We start from the raw sequence: 16,530 nt of genomic DNA, 5'->3' as shown, positions 1-16,530 counted from the left end.
GGAGGAAAAAATTCCAATCGTCTCGGAAAGAGAGTGTTTCTTTCTATCAAAAAGCCAGTCACTTTTGTGTAAAATGTATTTAGCATTTCTGTAAAGAAAGTATTAAAGATACTTAAACTGCATACTACTCCTATACAAAAACCATATTGAGTAATTTAAACTTGTTGAAATTTAATTTAGAAATATATATTTGATCTTGTAAAAATAAAAAATTCTTTCATATGTTTAATGATACAGAACAGGAAATAATCTTTGCAAAGAAATTTGATACAACTGAGGGCTTGAATTTCCAAACAAAAACTTGTTTAGAGGTGAAATTGTGGAATCGGCGGAATTACACACCGGGAGAAAATGAGAGTGCGTGAGTGGGTGTGTGGCGACAGGTTCTCTCCCCTTTTTCGCCGCTTATCAAATGTGTCAACAATTTTTTTTATTTACGACTTGTTAATTGCAAAGAGTCGCAAGAGTTGGCAAAACGCAAATCGGAAGGCAAAAAATAATACAAAATATGCCCACGGTGCATACAACGAGCAGACAATAAAGCGCGAAATTCCGCACGGAGAAAGGGAGAGAGCTTATAAATATGTATGGATGTATCCATGTACCCCCTATAGAAACAGATACGGCTAATTCGCTGGCCGCCTTTTATCGATACGCAACAACAATATGGGATGATATGCCCAGTGTACACATATGGGGGTGATAAGGGCTTTCGGGCGATGAATCAAATCGAACTGAATTGTATGCGAGTCACTTGTGTCGAAGCTTTTCTGCATCAGACTAAAATGCACCGAAAGAAATTTGAGATACCAACTAATAATATTGTTGGTCCTTAATAAATCTATATGTATTCAAAATTGTTGAAAGTCTCGGAATGCTAAAAAGGAAGCTGTGCACATATTTTGTATTTGTTGTGACAACAGTTTTTGCCCAGTGTAGAACCCACATATTGAATATTTTATATAGAGCTTATGCATAGATAATAATGCCACCGAATAATCAGGAATTCATATGCCGGGGACACGCGCTCCTGATCCAAAGTATTTCTCTTCTTTTTTTGCCATTGCTACCTGCTCTGCCGCTGCACAGTGGGCCAGGATGGGAGTTAATCCAGCAAAAAATGAAATCACTTATTTTTATGTTCTCATCACTATTTTAATAGTAAAAATAATAATAAATATGATCTCAATACGTTAGGGTTTATGTACATTGGGTTTTGAAAAGATTATGATAGAAAAAAATCGATTGACCAAAGAAAAATTTGGTTTTAACACTGACTTCATGAATAAATTTCCCGCAAATGAGATTTTATGAGCATTTATTATGAGCATTTTTTTAACGATTTATAAAATCATTATTTCATGTAAGCTGAATATAACAATTGGTTTTGTAGTTATACGGTTATTAATATATAAATATTTTCTGAATTGGCAGATGGGTTTCTAAACAAAATTGTAGTTAATCAAGGATCGCTATTAATCAGATTAAAAAAATCACATAAAATCCTACATTTGATTATGATATTTTTATGTTTGCCAAATATAATATAATACATTCTGAATTGGCAGATGAGTATTTACTTTTGCCCACTGTGCGCTGAAAGCTAGGCAATGGAAATATGTGTGCGTTTCCTTTATTCTGCGACCTGTGAAATATGATCCAGGGACATGGGAGGGGACGGGGTGGCCATCTATTCATTACCTTTTGACCTTGACAGTCTGCCGGGGTTTTGAGCCTTTTGAGTGTGGGAAAGGCTTTTAAAAGCGAATTGAATTAACCATCCTGGCGCACACACACTGTCATTTACCATACTATTTTTAGCTTTGAACTTTCGTTTGACAATCTCAGAGGCAGAGAGGTGAGCTATAGATATGGTATAAGGTATAAGGTATAAGGGATGTGGGCTGTGGCATAGTTAAACTAATTTGCCATTTCTAGTGGCACCGCAACCGAGAGGCTAAAACCCGATACGCAAATGCTCCTTCTTTGTGCGATGCCACATGGAACTTAATTATTCGAGCTGCTCTCAGCCACTTAAACTATGGCCCAAATCTAATTTGTTTTGTTTGCCTGCCTGCCTGCTTGCGTTGGTTTATTGAGTGTCCACTGTAGTGGTGGTGGTGGTGATGGTGGTGGAACAACTAAAACTACAAACATCCAACAACATGGGAAAATGTCCAAAAAACCGGTCGGCAATTTGACATTTTCACATATCACAAAAGGCTTTTAGCCATGAACTTCCATGTGTATCTACTTGACATTCATGTCAATTAGGAATGTCAGCGGAAAATGCAGAAATTTTGACAAACCCGTGGGTTTGATTGCAATTTCAAGTTCATTGCTAAATATTTTATAGATTTTTCATCAACTTAATTAAGCTACCAAATTTTGCGGTTAGACAACTGTTTTCATTGTGTGCGGGTCATTATAGTTGTTGCGGCGCAAAATGGGAAAGGTAAAACTTTTCCCAACCGACGAGTGACGTACGAATATGTTAAACGCATTGTTTAGCTTCCTAAATCCCCCTCTGGTTAGTCTGTAAGTCATGGTTGAGTGAAAATAAAACCTATATTTATGTTTTTCACACAAAAAACTTTCATCTAGCCTCATGACAGTTATAAATTAGATTGGCGGTAAAGGAAGTGGCTTTGTTTTCAAAATAAATGAATTACCTTATATAAGATATTACAAAACCTTTAAGGTTTAAAAAATATATATTTATCAAGAACTCAGTAATTAATTCTACTTTTAACCTGCTATGGTCACTCTATGTCTGATTTCAAATCTTTGCAGTTTTGCCTAAAATACACATTTGTTAATTCTAGTTAATTCTAGCTTTAGAATGTTTTATAAATTAAGTAAGGTACCAATATGTATAATATTAAATACCTTGAGGGCTTGTACGAAATATATACTTATCAAGCACTCAGTAATGTTTTTTTTAGCTGCTATGGTCACTCTTTGTCTGATTTCAATTCTTTGTGGTGCCGCTTAAAATCTACATTTACTAATCAGTTGCACTTGAGATATTCAAACGGAAGCACAATTAAATTGAAATAAGAATAGTTGGCTATAGATATGTTTTCCGCAAAATAGGGAATGGAATTTGGCTATAGGTCGGCGCTCGTGATCGGCGTACGCGATCGCGAGTATTGCGCATGCGCCGCGTGTGACGACAGCGATGGCGATTGAAAACCCATTGATTGACTGACAAACTGACAAAATGACGATGGCACGTGCCATCAAAAAGTGGGAGGCCCACTTGGAGCGTCGCACTGCTTTTGGCCGTTGGCCAATTTGGAGCTACTGCGTCTGCTGATTCAATTGACAAATATTTTTGTTTTGCAAAAAAATTAACAGGCCGCACAGCAAAATGTCTAGATCCGCCGACAGAAGCACTTTTGCTTGATTATTGCGAGGCAAATAGAAAGGCAGACTATTGCTTTTGGTGCTTAAATAGTGAAATTTACATTGTTTAAATAAGTATCATTTATATTTATCTATTATGGTATAGTTTTTAGCTTTGGTACCTCAGTTTGTACTATTAAAAGACACAGCTAATGGGTTTTTAATGGTATAATAATAAGTGGCCTTAATAATATTTAAAGCTATGCAGGATTGCTTGGAACAAAACGGCTGTTATACATTGCCTAAACTTAAATTAAGGTATTAAAAATTGTGTGAGTTATAAGAAACACTGGTTGTAAAATTTAGACGTGAGATTTTATGTGAAATCTTTTTTTAGCGATTGATTGGTTAGGCTTCTTTTTTTTTTAGAAAACTAAAACTAGATTAGTCTTATATTTAATCTTTATTTTATGAAAACATTTTTAATTCAAAGAAATGTAACTGGAAATCGTATACTAAGAATACTAATTCGCATAAAATCCGACGTCTAGTAATAACACATGTAATACGTATGCTTACTATAAGAACTAAAATTTTATTAATTTTACTTATTTCTTGTTTACCCCTTTTTAATGTCTGAAATGTTGTTTGTTATATTTTTGCAGTGCCAATCAGCCGCCAAATTTAACAGTATTATCGGCCAGCTCGGCAACGAACACGCCCACACCCACGCCCACTGCCCGCCAGCCCAAATCCTCGACGGCCCTCAGCCAGGCGTTGTATGCGGTCAGCGCGGGTCCCGGTCCCAGTTCCAGTTCGGCGGCAGGATCTGGCACTGGCTCGGGACCCCATTCGGGGGGCAGCGAGAACAGCGACCTGATGATCCGCCTGCGCGAGTCCATCAAGCAGAAGGAGGAGTTCCTCAAGTCGCCGGTGCCCGCCTCCCTGTCCTCCTCCGCCTCTGCCTCCTCGACCAACGGCAATCAGGCGCAATCCTCCTCGCCGGCGGCACAGCAGCAGCAGCATCTGCAGCAGCACCAGCAGCACTTCTTTCCCTCGCACACGCCGCCAGGTGGTGGTGGTGTCCAAGTGGTGGTGCCACCGCCGCGCACTCGCCATCAAGTGCTGCTCAAGCAGCAGCAGCAACAGCAGCAGTTGGATCATGTCCTGGGCTTCGACTTGTACTATTCCGGTGGCAAGCTAGTGCAGCGATCTTCCACAGCTCCTGGCAGTGTGAGCCATCACCACCAGGTGCAGCAACAGCAACAGCAGCAGCAACTTCAGCACCACCACCAGCAACATCAGCAGATCCAGCAGCAGCAGCAACACCGCCAGGTTATGATCAACAACAATGCCAAGTATGCCAAGGAACTGGACTATTTTGAGACGCTGCAGGAAACAGGTGTCACCAACAAGGTGTAAGTAGATCCATGTCTTAAGGTGGCTGTAAACGATGAAGGTGTTTCAAGCTGTATCGTGTAAAAGAGTACCATTATATAGACCAACAGCTTAAGGTGGCTGTAAACGATGAAGCAAGCTGGGAAGCAGCTTAAAGAAAGTGGACCTACAATACCAGTAATATTATATAGACCAAAATATTAGGGTTGTTGTATCGTTTTCAAGCAGCTTAATGAAAGTACATTTATAAAACAGTCCTATATATCACCAATCCCCAACAACTTGAAGTGATTGTAAACGACGACGCAGGAGCAAGCTGTATCATTGATAAAAGATCCTATAAAACACCAGTGTTATAACATAGATCACCCCTCTCCATTCACAGTTTCGAGCGCAAACTGGTGTCGCATATGTCCAAGGGCTTCGATCCCTTCAAGCCGCTGTCGATCAACACCAGTGCCCTGGAGTCCTCGGCCAGCACGTCGAGCAGCTCGACCACGACGACGGTGAAGAAGCAGAGTGTGCTGTACGAGTCCCTGCAGCAGCATCCGCTGGCCAAGTACCACCAGACGCAGCAGCAGCACCAGCAGCATCAGCAGCACCAGATGACGACCTCGACCACGACGACGGTGGATGGACAGACGAGCAGTCGCATGGAGCTGCACAAGGCGACGCTGGCGAATGCCACTATCGATCCGGTGCCCGTGGGACCCAGCAGTGAGTCGTCTAGTCCTTGGACTAACCCCATCCACCTGGTCGGCAATTAAGTTATTAAGCAACAATCGTTTTTTTTTCTTTTTAATTATTTGGTGCAGAGTTCGTGGCGTTGCAGGATAAGCCGCCCGCGGGCTCCTCCGTTGCCACCTTGGCGGACATTGCCGAGAGCAGTGGTAGGTCCTATCTATGGTTTATTACAGTGGGATAATCCCATAAAACTGGGCTTTTTTTCTATTACCTACTGTTCTTGCTATCATAAAATATTAACGTATTACATTTAAAATTATATATTCTTGTTGTAATTGTTAAATCTTTTCAATTTTATAAGCTTTTCTATAAAATTCGTTGGGGGTCTGAGTTTTTAACCATTTAAAAGTACAGATATTTTAAACTTAGCTTCAACCGAAACAGTTCAAATGTGATATTTTCAATAGCCCCCGCAATTTTATTATTATTAAATTATTCAAGTTAATTTATTTTATAAAAATAATGTGAGAATTCTTTTCAATTCCATATGTTTATTTATAAGTATGTTTCTTGAGGGTTTAGTTTCAGACATTTTGAACTTAGCTTCAACAGAAACAGTTCAAATGTGATAGATATTTAATAGCTCCTGCAATTTTCTTAGAAAAGATCAAGCAATTACGTTCAGCGGATTGTTCTTAATATTTAAAACGATATTAATGACTTTTTGCTGCTAGGAATATCCAGCAAAATGGACACGCACACAAATTAATAGAGCGTAATTAGAAATTATTATCAAGGTCCTGCAAAACGTAACAGCTTAAATTGGGAATATTTTTCACACATACATATGTGGGGTCCGCTTTTAACGCACTTAGGCAGTGTTAAATATTTTATTAAGTCCGTGGATGATATAAGCCGGTAATCCAATTATTTTTCGCCATATTTGCAGCGGCAGCCATCGTGGACTGTGCTGTGGGCAGCGGCAACGTGGTGCGACGCTACAAACCACTATCCTCCAGCTCCTTTGACGAAGGCAAACCGATGCGCAGGATCTCCTATTTGCGGGCCACCAACAACGAGGCCGACTTTAATGCGGAGGCGGCTCCAGCTGGCGGAGATGCCGCCGCCGCAGTAGCAGCAGCAGGATCGGTATCCGTTCCAGCAGCTCCACCTCCAGCTGGAACCGCTCCTTCCTCAGCCGCCCCAGCAATTGCACCCGCATCCGTATCCGTATCCGCACCCGCTCCCCAACCCATTTCGATCCCCATTCCGGTGGCCGCTGTCGTGGAGCCGCAAAAGACGAAATCCCTGGTGGAGGAGCATCCGGATCCCACCTACGATGTGATCGGAGGCACTGGTGGCGGCCACGAGTTCATCGAAACGCCGAACGGCCTGGAGGATGTGCGTCTATCGGCCCACGGAAGTCGCAGGGCCTCCATGAGCAGCGACATGCGAAGCAGGTACTTTGGATAAACAGCTAAAATCATATCAAGCTACAGAAACAGTATAAACTTCAAGTGTGCGACAGATTAGTATAGCAATATTTTGAGTTTCTATGACGGCTTTATGATATAGTCTTTCGAAATTCTTAGATCATACAAAATTTTACATCTCAGAGTGTATGGGTACGGAAATGTCTCCTTAACTGCGTGGCAACATTCTGATTGATTTAGTAATACCTTCTGCAGGGGTATATTAAACAAGTATTTTATATTAATCACTCTTGTATTACATAGCATCCACATCGATGCCGAGTTGAATGGCAAATATGTGCCCAACGAACTGGAGGCCTTCGAAACGGAGATCGAGATCAAGTCCTCTTGCATCAATGGAAAGGTGGGTGGTCATTTTCTAAAACAAGTGATATAAAGGTTATTAATTGCATCCATAATCCGTACAGCGCATGTCCGAGTACCGATCGTGGCGTCAGGTGAAGCTGGAGATCAAGGGCGATCTGCTGCGCATCTACTCAGGCCGCCATGCCAAATCGGAGCACAATGTGAGTGTATATCACAGGGTATAGCCCATGTGTACCATGAACTAATGGCCCATCTCCATCTCTTCCCCCCAGGTGATAGAACTCGATATTAGAAACTTTAAGTTCTTCGACGAGTCGCTGGACAAGAAGAAGTACTTGATCCGCATGCAGTCGAAGCCATCGCCCAGTGGCGCCCATCTGGCCTCGCTGGGCAACGAGTTGAACCTGGACGAGGGTCACCCGGACAAGCTGCTGACCTCCTCGGGCAGCAGCAGTGCGAACGAGCCCGCTGCCAACTCCACGTCGGCCCTCACCGCATCCACCTCCTCGTCCACCAGCAGCAGTGGTCCCTACACGGAGATCCTGTTCAAGACCAAGAGCAGCAACGAGATGAAGCGCCTGTTCGGACTGCTGCAGTGGAAGGACAGCCTCAACTATGATGATAATGTGAGTGTTTAGGTGAACATATTCTGGAGAACTCATAACATAACTATTACCTTCAAGCAGGAGCATCAGCAGCAGGGCAAACAACTGGCGGAGCCGCAGAAGACAGTGGCCAGCGCCAGCTATCTGGACGACGTCCAGGGCGGAGCAGCGGACAGTTCCCCCCTGAGCTCCCATTCGGGCGGAATTGCCGAGGCCAGCGGCGGCCACCACCATGTTTCCGCGCTGCCAGCGGCTGCGGCCATTGTGGCGGCCACCAGCGACTCTATATCGCCGGTGATGAAGGCCAGGAAGTCCAGCTCCCACAAGCATATACCCGACAAAGATCTGGGCTCGCCCAAGTCGAAGAACTGGAAGGATTTGCTCTTCCGCCGCGGCGGCAGTGGCAGCGGAGGCGTCTCCCACCACGACCTGGCCTCGCCATCCGCCTGCGCGGCCAAGCAGATCGGCTCCATCGGCGTGCCCCTGCGTAGCTGCCCCATGTCGAAGGTCAATGGCCATGTGCCGCACCTGGTGGAGGTGTGCACGAACATCGTGGAGACGAAGGGCCTGGGTGTGGTGGGCATCTACCGCATACCCGGCAACAAGGCGGCCATATCAGAGCTGTCCGAGCTGGTCAACACCAAGGATTTCCAGTTCGAGAGCTGTGCCACCGATGACCGCTGGGAGGATGTGAATGTGGTGAGCAGCCTGCTCAAGCTGTTCATCCGCAGCCTGCCGGATGCCCTGATGCCGGCCAACTACTATATCAATTTCATCGAGGCGGACAAGAAATTCGGCCTGGAGAGGATCGTGCTGCTGCGCGAGATTGTGGAGTCGCTGCCGCGACATCCGTACGAGACCATGAAGCACTTGATTCGGCATCTGTGCCGGGTGAGCGGCAACTGCGAGGTGAACCGCATGGAGCCCAAGAACCTGGCCATCATCTTCGGGCCCTCGATAATCAGGACGCCGAATGACACCCTGGAAACGGCGGTCAAGGACATGAAGCACCAGTGCCGCATCGTGGAACTGCTGGTCACACAGGTGAGGGGTCCTGGAATCTAGGGTTTTATGGGATTCGGACCTAAATTATTATTTCAATTCCAGTACGAGTACTTCTTCGAGGGCGGCAGTCTGCCGGATTTGGCGGAGGTGAGCGGCGGTAACGCCGCCGTGAACGCCGCCCAGCCGCAGCAGCAGACGCAGGAGGACCAGACGAGCATGCTGCTGCACAACCTGTCGAAGATCGAGCGGATCACCGAGCGCGAGACCACGCGCACCTCGCGCTTCATGCCCCAACTGCGGCGCAAGACCCATGGCAAGCGTAGTGCCGTGAACTCGGACACGTACTCCGGCGAGAGTGTTCTGGTAAGCGGGAGCTCCTCCTCCACCACCACAACCACCAACACCACCACCACCACCACCCACACCACCAGTAGTAGCACAAGTAGTAGCAACACCATCACCACAACCATCAGCACCACCACCATCCAGCAGCGACGGGCGCAGCGCAAGGCTGTGCAGAGCATTTGCGACCAGGCTCTAATCCTGTTCCTGCCCACACCCGTTTCCTCCGTCTCTCTTCCCTTTCAGTCCCTGGATTACACCAAGGTGTCCACATCCGCCTCGGCCTCGGCATCGGCCAGCAGCACCGCCAGCACCTCGAGCAGCTCGACGCTGCACAGCGGCAAGGCATCGTCCTCGTCGAGTTCCACTACCAAGTTTAGCTCCTCTTCATCGTCGGCCTCCTCGACCACGGCGGTGGCCGTCTCCTCCTCCATCTCGGCCACCTCCTCCAAGCTGCTGAGCGCAAATTTCAAGAAGCGCAGTACAGGAGGATTCCTGGGCTCGAGATCCTCGCACCAGACGCGCAAGGCCAGCCTGGATGAGAAGGACTCAGGCCAGTCGTCGGGCAGTCTGGCCCACAGCCTGGGCGTGGGCCTCAATCTGGCCAAGGAGCAGCAGCGCAGCAGCGTGGACATATCGATCCTGCTAACGGACGACGACTCCAGCAGCAGGCTCAGCGATACGGGTAAGTGGCTTGGCGATGCCCTGATGAGATGAGGAAGTATTAATCCCATACCCTGACTGCCAGGTTCCATGTCGCTGACCACCATCACGGACACGCTGGACAGCAAGCTGCGCAACCTGCGCAGTGGCTCCGAGTCGAATGACGAGAACGGATCGCCCGAGTTCCCCAAGAACCGGCGGCACACCCTGGGCCAGCCGCTGCACCTGCACTCCGAGAACATTCCGTATGCGGACGAGTCGCCCGAGCGGCTGTTCCATCAGTTTTGTAATCCCCTGGACGCGGCCCCCCTGTCGCTGCACCTGAGTCGCTCCTGCACGGCCACCAACACGATTGGCGCTGGCGACGAGAAGCCAACGAAGCAGTCGAGTGGAATGGCTCCACTACCGCCGAGTCTGCTAAAGGCGGCCCACAAGCTGCAGCACTCGGCCACGGTGCCCATTCATCAGGGCAGCTCCACGGCGCCGACCAGTGGAGCAGCCACGCCCGTTGGCACACCAACTGGGAGCAGCAGTGGCGCCGGAGCCATTCCCTCGCGCAGCTCCTCGAGCAGCGTGACAACGCTGACCAAGAGTATACATCCCAGATTCAGCAACTACTTGAGCTACGAGCGGAGCAGTGCGGCGTCCGCCGCTGGGGCAGCCGAACGCTCGGCGGTGGCATCCGCCGCCGGAGGAGCCGCCTCCGAAGACGACTCCGAGGGCTCCACGACCAGTGATCCCAAGGAGAAGCTGCTGCTCGGCGAGCGTCCGTCGCCGTCGTTTTTTCTCGAGCGCTACAACAAGAAGAGACGCGATCATCGGTTATTTCGGAGTGCCAGCTTCAATTGCCGGAACTACTCCACCCGGCACATGACGGCACAGGCGTCCTCCTCCGGAGGCGGAGGATCGGCGGGGGGAGTAGCGGGCGGAGTAGCTGGACCGGCGGTGGCGGTGGGCGTTGCCTGCTGCCAGGCACTGAGTGCCACCGGCCTGACCAAGGACGAGAAGACTGACATGAACCTGACCAAGAAGCGCCAGATCCAGAACAAGCAGAATCGTTCGATTAAGCGGCGGCACACGGTGGGCGGACCGCACGACTACTCCGCCAGCAATGGCAGCTGCTCGAATCACAGCCATGGTCACGACCTGGCGGCCATCAATTACAATCACCACAATCGCCACCACCAGCAGCAGTTGCTCAAGCTGGGCAGCGCCACATCGGCCGGCGGAGGCGGTGGCGCAGCGGCGGCCGAGACGACGACCACCACAACGACCACCACCACGGTGCTGCGGCGTCTTGGAGCAGCGGCTGCCGCTCAAGCTGGCGCCGAAGCCAGCGTGGCCCTGCCAGGATCCGGATCTGGATCCAGCAACAGCAGCAACAACAACAACTCGCCGCAAAGCGATGGCAGCAACGGCAACGGTGCTGGCGTGGCGGGCGTGCCCTTGAGTGCACAGCCATCTGGATCTGGGGTGGTCACCAACAGCAGCAGCGGCGGCAGCAGCAACAGCAGCTCGACCAGCACCACTCCTGCTGGGGATCAGGTCCTGGAAGTGGGCATACGCATCAAGAATATCAACCGAGGCCGCTTCTAAAATCCGTTTGCGATGATTCACACAGTCTGTCTGCTGAACTCACATTTAAAAAGAAGCAAAGAGAAAACAAAACGTTTTAAAGAACCTGATGAAAACATGGTTTATAAACCATATCATAACGCAATGGAACCACCCTAAAATAGCAGTTGCTTTACAACCACAGTTTACACGAGTATTAACAGGGTTTAATATGAAAACACAAGCATAAGATGAATATACATATTTAACAATAGTCCGTTAAACACACAAATGCTAAACACACATTTTAAAACCAAAAGTTTAAATGAATGTTAACCTGAGCAAAGTTGCTAAAAAAAAAAAATAGGAAATCGTAGTAGCAAGAGTAATTTAAAGACTTAGCCTGGTAGTCTTGCTTCAAAACTTATTTAAAATCAAGGGTATTTGTGGCAAAGCAACTGGAATAGGCGCAAAAATACTTCTTGCTACTTCGATTCTGTTCAAAATAGTCACCATAATCTCTATATTACTATATATCTATATCAACGTACAGTTGCAATGTTCGAATGTCCGAATTGGGTTTTAAAAGTTAACCAAATGGAGTGTTGGAATAGATTTGATTGCAAAACCAATCAGCAGATCAGTCGAGATACGTATTATCACATATTCTATCACGATATATTATATATTCATGTGCAGATCCCCGGGAGTTGTGTCGAAAATATAGAAAACTATGAACATAAAGTTAGAAACCAAGCAGACCAACAGGAATAAATAAGGTGCGTTAAGATGATTAGTTGGCACAAATCCGAGATTGAACGGCTAAATGCACTGTAGCAAGAACGAACAACTCCCCGGGGGTAAAGAAATCTTAACAATGCAACGCAGTAAAAACAATCTTAGATGAAAACTATACGAGGGCAGGAAGTAATTTATTCGCACACACAAAATACACAAAACACACAATTTAAATGGGAACCAAGCAAAGAAAACTGGATGCAGACAGAGAGAGGTATATATTCAAGAGACAGAGAGAGGTACATAGAGCGAGAGGGAGACGGAGAATCAGAGAGAGAGAGAGAGAGAGAACTATTTTGTAAAACGTATACAACACAATACAGAAAATCGCATAAATAACCTAACCACCTATGTATAGGAACAATCGAATGTGTCGCCTGTCCTAGAAATTTCAAGGAGTCCCTCTGACAACTAAGTTGTGCTAGGTCTTTACTAGGAATCCGTTTTTGTTTTGTTTAAACGTAGTTTGTTCTTCTTATTTGTGTACCTGTGTACCTGCTGTTAAAAAAAAGTGGACGAAAAGGAGATCCCATTTTTGGTGCCTTAAATTATTTGCTTTAAATTTTGGAAATCCTATTTTTTAATCCACAACAATTTTGTATATTTTTTTGATAAACAAAACCTGTTTTTACCTTTGGCGGTGCTGTTGAAAATGCATTATATAGGTGCAGCTATATACATATATTCCGCAGACAAGGTGATGTCTAGACAGGCGACCAGAGGAAGGATACCATGATCGAAGTGAAGTTTGATTGATAGAGCCACTATATGTTTACCATATAACGCAAGAGAGACGGCATAAATTTACATTTACATATAATATATATTTTTGTGTAGTTTGTATATGATTTAAGTTTGGCAAAACGGAGAACGCATAAAAGTACATGCAAATTTATATGATTAAGCAATTAGGTAATAGTTGTATAGTATTCCTCCCATTTGTTTGCTGTATATACGAATTATTTTTTTTTTTTTTGATTTCATTCACAATTATGATTTACACCACCCTTCCCCCCCCCCCCCCCCCAAAATGGATATATATAAAGGCTTATATATTTTATACGCATTTTGTTTTGTTACCCGAAGACGGAATCAAACTAGAAGGCAGGAGAAAAGTATATAAAAAGAACCCCAAGCGCGCAACGTTGCTATATAAATATTATGGTTAACTAAAAACAATTTTTTGTTAGACTTTAGGTAGTTATTTTTTAAAAATTGTATTTTCTATTATACATGTATACATCTATATATATTTTATTTGTATTATGATTTTTTTTCAAACAAAACTAAATGTGGATTTTCTATAATGCTATAAACGACAACACAATAAAAAAGAAACAACCAATATTAAGAATAAAATGTACAAGTATAAACCGGAAGCAAGTTGTTTTTATTACCCCAAGGTTTATTAACTATATATATCTAAGTCCCCTTAAATGGTAATGATCTATGTACAAAATGGCACAGTGAATGTTGGATCCTAGAGCTTGGCCTGTGGACCTGTACCCGAGATCTTGTAGACGAACTCATGGGCCACATCATAGTGTGGGTTGCAGCTCTGGCGCACTCTCTTCAGCCAGGCCCGAATTTTGGGATACTTGATCCTAACATCGTAGTCAGCCATGCCTGATATTTATAAGTAAATATTAAGTATTAATCTATTTAGTATTTTATATCATGTACTAACGTGTCTGTTCGATTTCGCAGGCTGCAAAGATGTCCGCCACGGAGAGTGCGGATCCGGTGAGGAAGTCCTTGCCCTCCAGCCAAACCTCCTCGACCACATCCAGATTGCGCTCCATGTGCATGCGGACGGTCTCGATCTTGGCCTCGGAGGGAGTGCGTCCGGTCAGGAGCGGATCCAGCCACACGGTGCGGAAGTACATGGCGCACGTGAGCCGCAGGGACATGTGCTGCCACTCGAGGAACTCGTCGACGCGACTCTGGTCCACAAAGTACTTGGCATAGAGGTGCTCCGGGATCTTGCCCTTGGCGCTCAAGTAGCGCAGAATGGCAACGCTCTCCGCCAGCTTGTAGCCATTGTCGTGGATGCAGGGCACGCGCTGGAAGCGGTTAATCTGCTGCTTGAAGTCTTCGGTCAAGTGCTCGCCTTGGGGGCAAAGACCGTGGTTAAGATAAGATTGTGGCTATGAACGGCGGGTCGGGGTTCCATGTCTATGCCTTTAAGAAACACCCATAGATGTGGAGAAACTATTGAACTTTTCTAGCTCTGCCCAAGACATGGACCCACCCTGAATACCCTTACCATTCCGCAGGGCCACCACACAGGATTCGAAGGGCATGTTGCTCAGTCGGAAGATAATGAACAACGCCCTTGAGGGCTGCGACATCAGGTCATAGTAGTAGCGAATCGGGGACGACATCCTTAGGTTCGTTGCCTGTCGGAAGGGAACTGCAACGAAGGTACAGACAGAGCATTAGTCCTATAGCATAAGTAAACAAAAAGGCACCGGTCCAAAGATCACCAACGAATCACCACTGAAAATGCGTAGAACTTCGGAATTATTCACTCACCCACAAACACGGTCAGTGAGCGACTGGGGCTAAACTTTTGAGCTCCGATGCAGATCGGAAAATACGAAGAGAAAAACAAAAAAAGAAGCTAACTTCGGCAAGCCGAAGTTTGTATACCCTTGCAGTTATAATTAAAAAATGTAATTAGAAATTCTTAAAAATACAAAAAATGATATTCCCAATAGTATAAGATAGTATGTCAAAAAACACCGAAGCTATAATTTGATTCCTATTATTTACCACCAATTTTTCGATCGTTCCTATAGCAGCTATATTATATAGTCACCCGATTTTTATACAATTAAATTCGAAATTCAGAACTAATTAAAAAATGTTATTTCCAAGCGTAGGAGGTTGTATGTAAAAAACACCAAAGATATAATTTAAAAAAAAAAATTTTCCGATTATTCCTATGGCTGGTTCCGACTTATATCCTACTATATACTAAAGAAAGAAGACTTTTGGGAAAGTTTCAGCCCGATAGCTTTAAAACTGAGAGACTAGTTTGCGTAGAAACGGACGGACAGACGGACATGGCTAGATCGACTCATCTAGTCATGCTGATCAAGAATATATATACTTTATGGGGTCGGAAACGTCTCCTTCAATGCGTTGCAAACTTCTGACTGAAATCATAATACCCTCTGCAAGGGTGTAAAGACGAGAGCGAGCTTTACGTTGCGTATCTAATCAACGAAAAGCTTTGGTTTCAGTAGAGATGGGAATTTATGCGAATATCATATCGTGCACGGGAAAGTATTGTATTTCCGTAAATATTTTATTAAGAGCTGAAAAATATTCAAGAATTAATATTCTAAACTGCAAGTACTAAAATCGAATTTGTATTACTGTACTTAAATTTATTTAGTATTGTGGAATTTGTAATATTCAATATTTAACTGTTCTCCGATTTGTATCCCTTAAGTTTCCTAGTGAAAGACCTTTTTTATGTCTGAGGACTCTATATTTTAATTTACCTATTAAAAAGCGGTAGAGTAACATTCCGAAAATAGAGTATTGGATTTATTTCACTTACCTCTGGCTCGTTCCACCTCGTCAAAGGCCAATTGCATCTGGTCCTCGTCATTGCTGAGTCCAAGTAAACTGGCCAAAAACGACACCGACATGGCGAGATCCGAATTCATCTAAACTGAGCCAGCGAATGAGTTGATTGCAGCTGGCTTATGTATACTTATATACCCCCAAGCTGTGGATGCTCTCCAGAAAATTGACAGAAAATTCGAATGCGACTGCGAGTCAAACGGACAAAAATGAAAGTAAAAAATAAGCGCAAGGCAGAATTAACTCTCAAGATAAGGAAAATTTTCCTTTTCTATACCGTCTACACTTAAAAAATTCACTTAGAAATTACCTCTTACATAGATAGTACATATATTTAACAGAGAATAACGGATATAAAAACGGCATTTTTGTCAAAAATCCAAAAAATCTTTATTTTTCGCACAAAATAAACATTGTTTTGGCCTTCATTTTGCGAAATAAGGTCAGAATATAAAATGCCATACCTCGCTGAGCTCGTAATTAAATTCCCAATCGATTGGCATTTGAATCTAAGAACTTTAATTTTTGATCGATTTTCGCAAAAATAGGTGATGTAACCCCTTACAAAAAATGAGAAAATTGGTCAAAAAATAATTTTCCCAAAAAGTGATGTGGATTGTAAGCCTAGGCCGATAGCTGCTCAAAACTGTCTGTCTTTCAGGTCTCTTCCTCGTTTTGACCAAGTTATGGCTGAAAAACCGCTAAAAATAGGGTATTTTTGTAAAAATTCCAATCCT

At 44.9% G+C, this 16,530-nt stretch overlaps 2 protein-coding genes across 10 annotated transcripts in view; one reads left to right on the top strand and one right to left on the bottom strand.

The window, feature by feature from the left end:
- Window positions 1-13,562, top strand: part of LOC119558185 (rho GTPase-activating protein gacF) — a 47,357-nt gene extending 33,795 nt beyond the window's left edge. For 3 of the 8 annotated variants that reach the window (XM_037871457.1, XM_037871456.1, XM_037871458.1), the window contains exons 6-15: window positions 4,014-4,766; window positions 5,132-5,463; window positions 5,562-5,636; window positions 6,380-6,890; window positions 7,167-7,266; window positions 7,331-7,429; window positions 7,502-7,855; window positions 7,916-8,878; window positions 8,942-9,866; window positions 9,930-13,562. In XM_037871457.1, the coding sequence (XP_037727385.1) occupies window positions 4,014-4,766; window positions 5,132-5,463; window positions 5,562-5,636; window positions 6,380-6,890; window positions 7,167-7,266; window positions 7,331-7,429; window positions 7,502-7,855; window positions 7,916-8,878; window positions 8,942-9,866; window positions 9,930-11,440 (5,623 nt within the window). In that variant the 3' untranslated portion in view covers window positions 11,441-13,562. Of the gene's footprint in view, window positions 1-4,013; window positions 4,767-5,131; window positions 5,464-5,561; window positions 5,637-6,379; window positions 6,891-7,166; window positions 7,267-7,330; window positions 7,430-7,501; window positions 7,856-7,912; window positions 8,879-8,941; window positions 9,867-9,929 lie in introns of all 8 variants that reach the window. The other 5 variants (XM_037871459.1, XM_037871464.1, XM_037871461.1 and 2 more) reach the window with 4 other exon arrangements.
- A 1-nt stretch (window position 13,563) lies between these two features.
- Window positions 13,564-15,904, bottom strand: LOC119558186 (glutathione S-transferase theta-1). 2 transcript variants are annotated; one of them, XM_037871465.1, is made up of 4 exons: window positions 15,768-15,904; window positions 14,463-14,609; window positions 13,884-14,306; window positions 13,564-13,822 (listed from the first exon to the last, which is right to left on the bottom strand). In XM_037871465.1, exons 1-4 carry the CDS (start codon window positions 15,874-15,876, stop codon window positions 13,677-13,679), a joined length of 825 nt encoding a protein of 274 aa, XP_037727393.1. In that variant the 5' UTR covers window positions 15,877-15,904; the 3' UTR covers window positions 13,564-13,676. The 2 variants fall into 2 exon arrangements, with proteins under 2 accessions (XP_037727393.1, XP_037727394.1); XM_037871466.1 differs by lacking the exon at window positions 15,768-15,904 and adding an exon at window positions 14,732-14,854 and having other exon boundaries at window positions 13,677-13,822.
- Between the last annotated feature and the right edge of the window lie 626 nt (window positions 15,905-16,530).

Source organism: Drosophila subpulchrella, chromosome X (assembly GCF_014743375.2).
Source record: "Drosophila subpulchrella strain 33 F10 #4 breed RU33 chromosome X, RU_Dsub_v1.1 Primary Assembly, whole genome shotgun sequence".
NCBI classification, from domain to species: Eukaryota; Metazoa; Arthropoda; class Insecta; order Diptera; family Drosophilidae; genus Drosophila; species Drosophila subpulchrella.
Note: the sequence above shows the minus strand (reverse complement) of the source record. Positions and strands in the feature narration are given on the sequence as shown.

Excerpts from the sequence above, each read along its gene's own strand:
- LOC119558186 (XM_037871465.1), bottom strand. The coding sequence starts at position 15,876 with ATGAATTCGGATCTCGCCATGTCGGTGTCGTTTTTGGCCAGTTTACTT. Across the intron at positions 14,610-15,767 it reads CGAGGTGGAACGAGCCAGAG|TTCCCTTCCGACAGGCAACG; the intron begins GTAAGTGAAATA and ends CCTTCGTTGCAG. Across the intron at positions 14,307-14,462 it reads TGTGGTGGCCCTGCGGAATG|GCGAGCACTTGACCGAAGAC; the intron begins GTAAGGGTATTC and ends TTTGCCCCCAAG.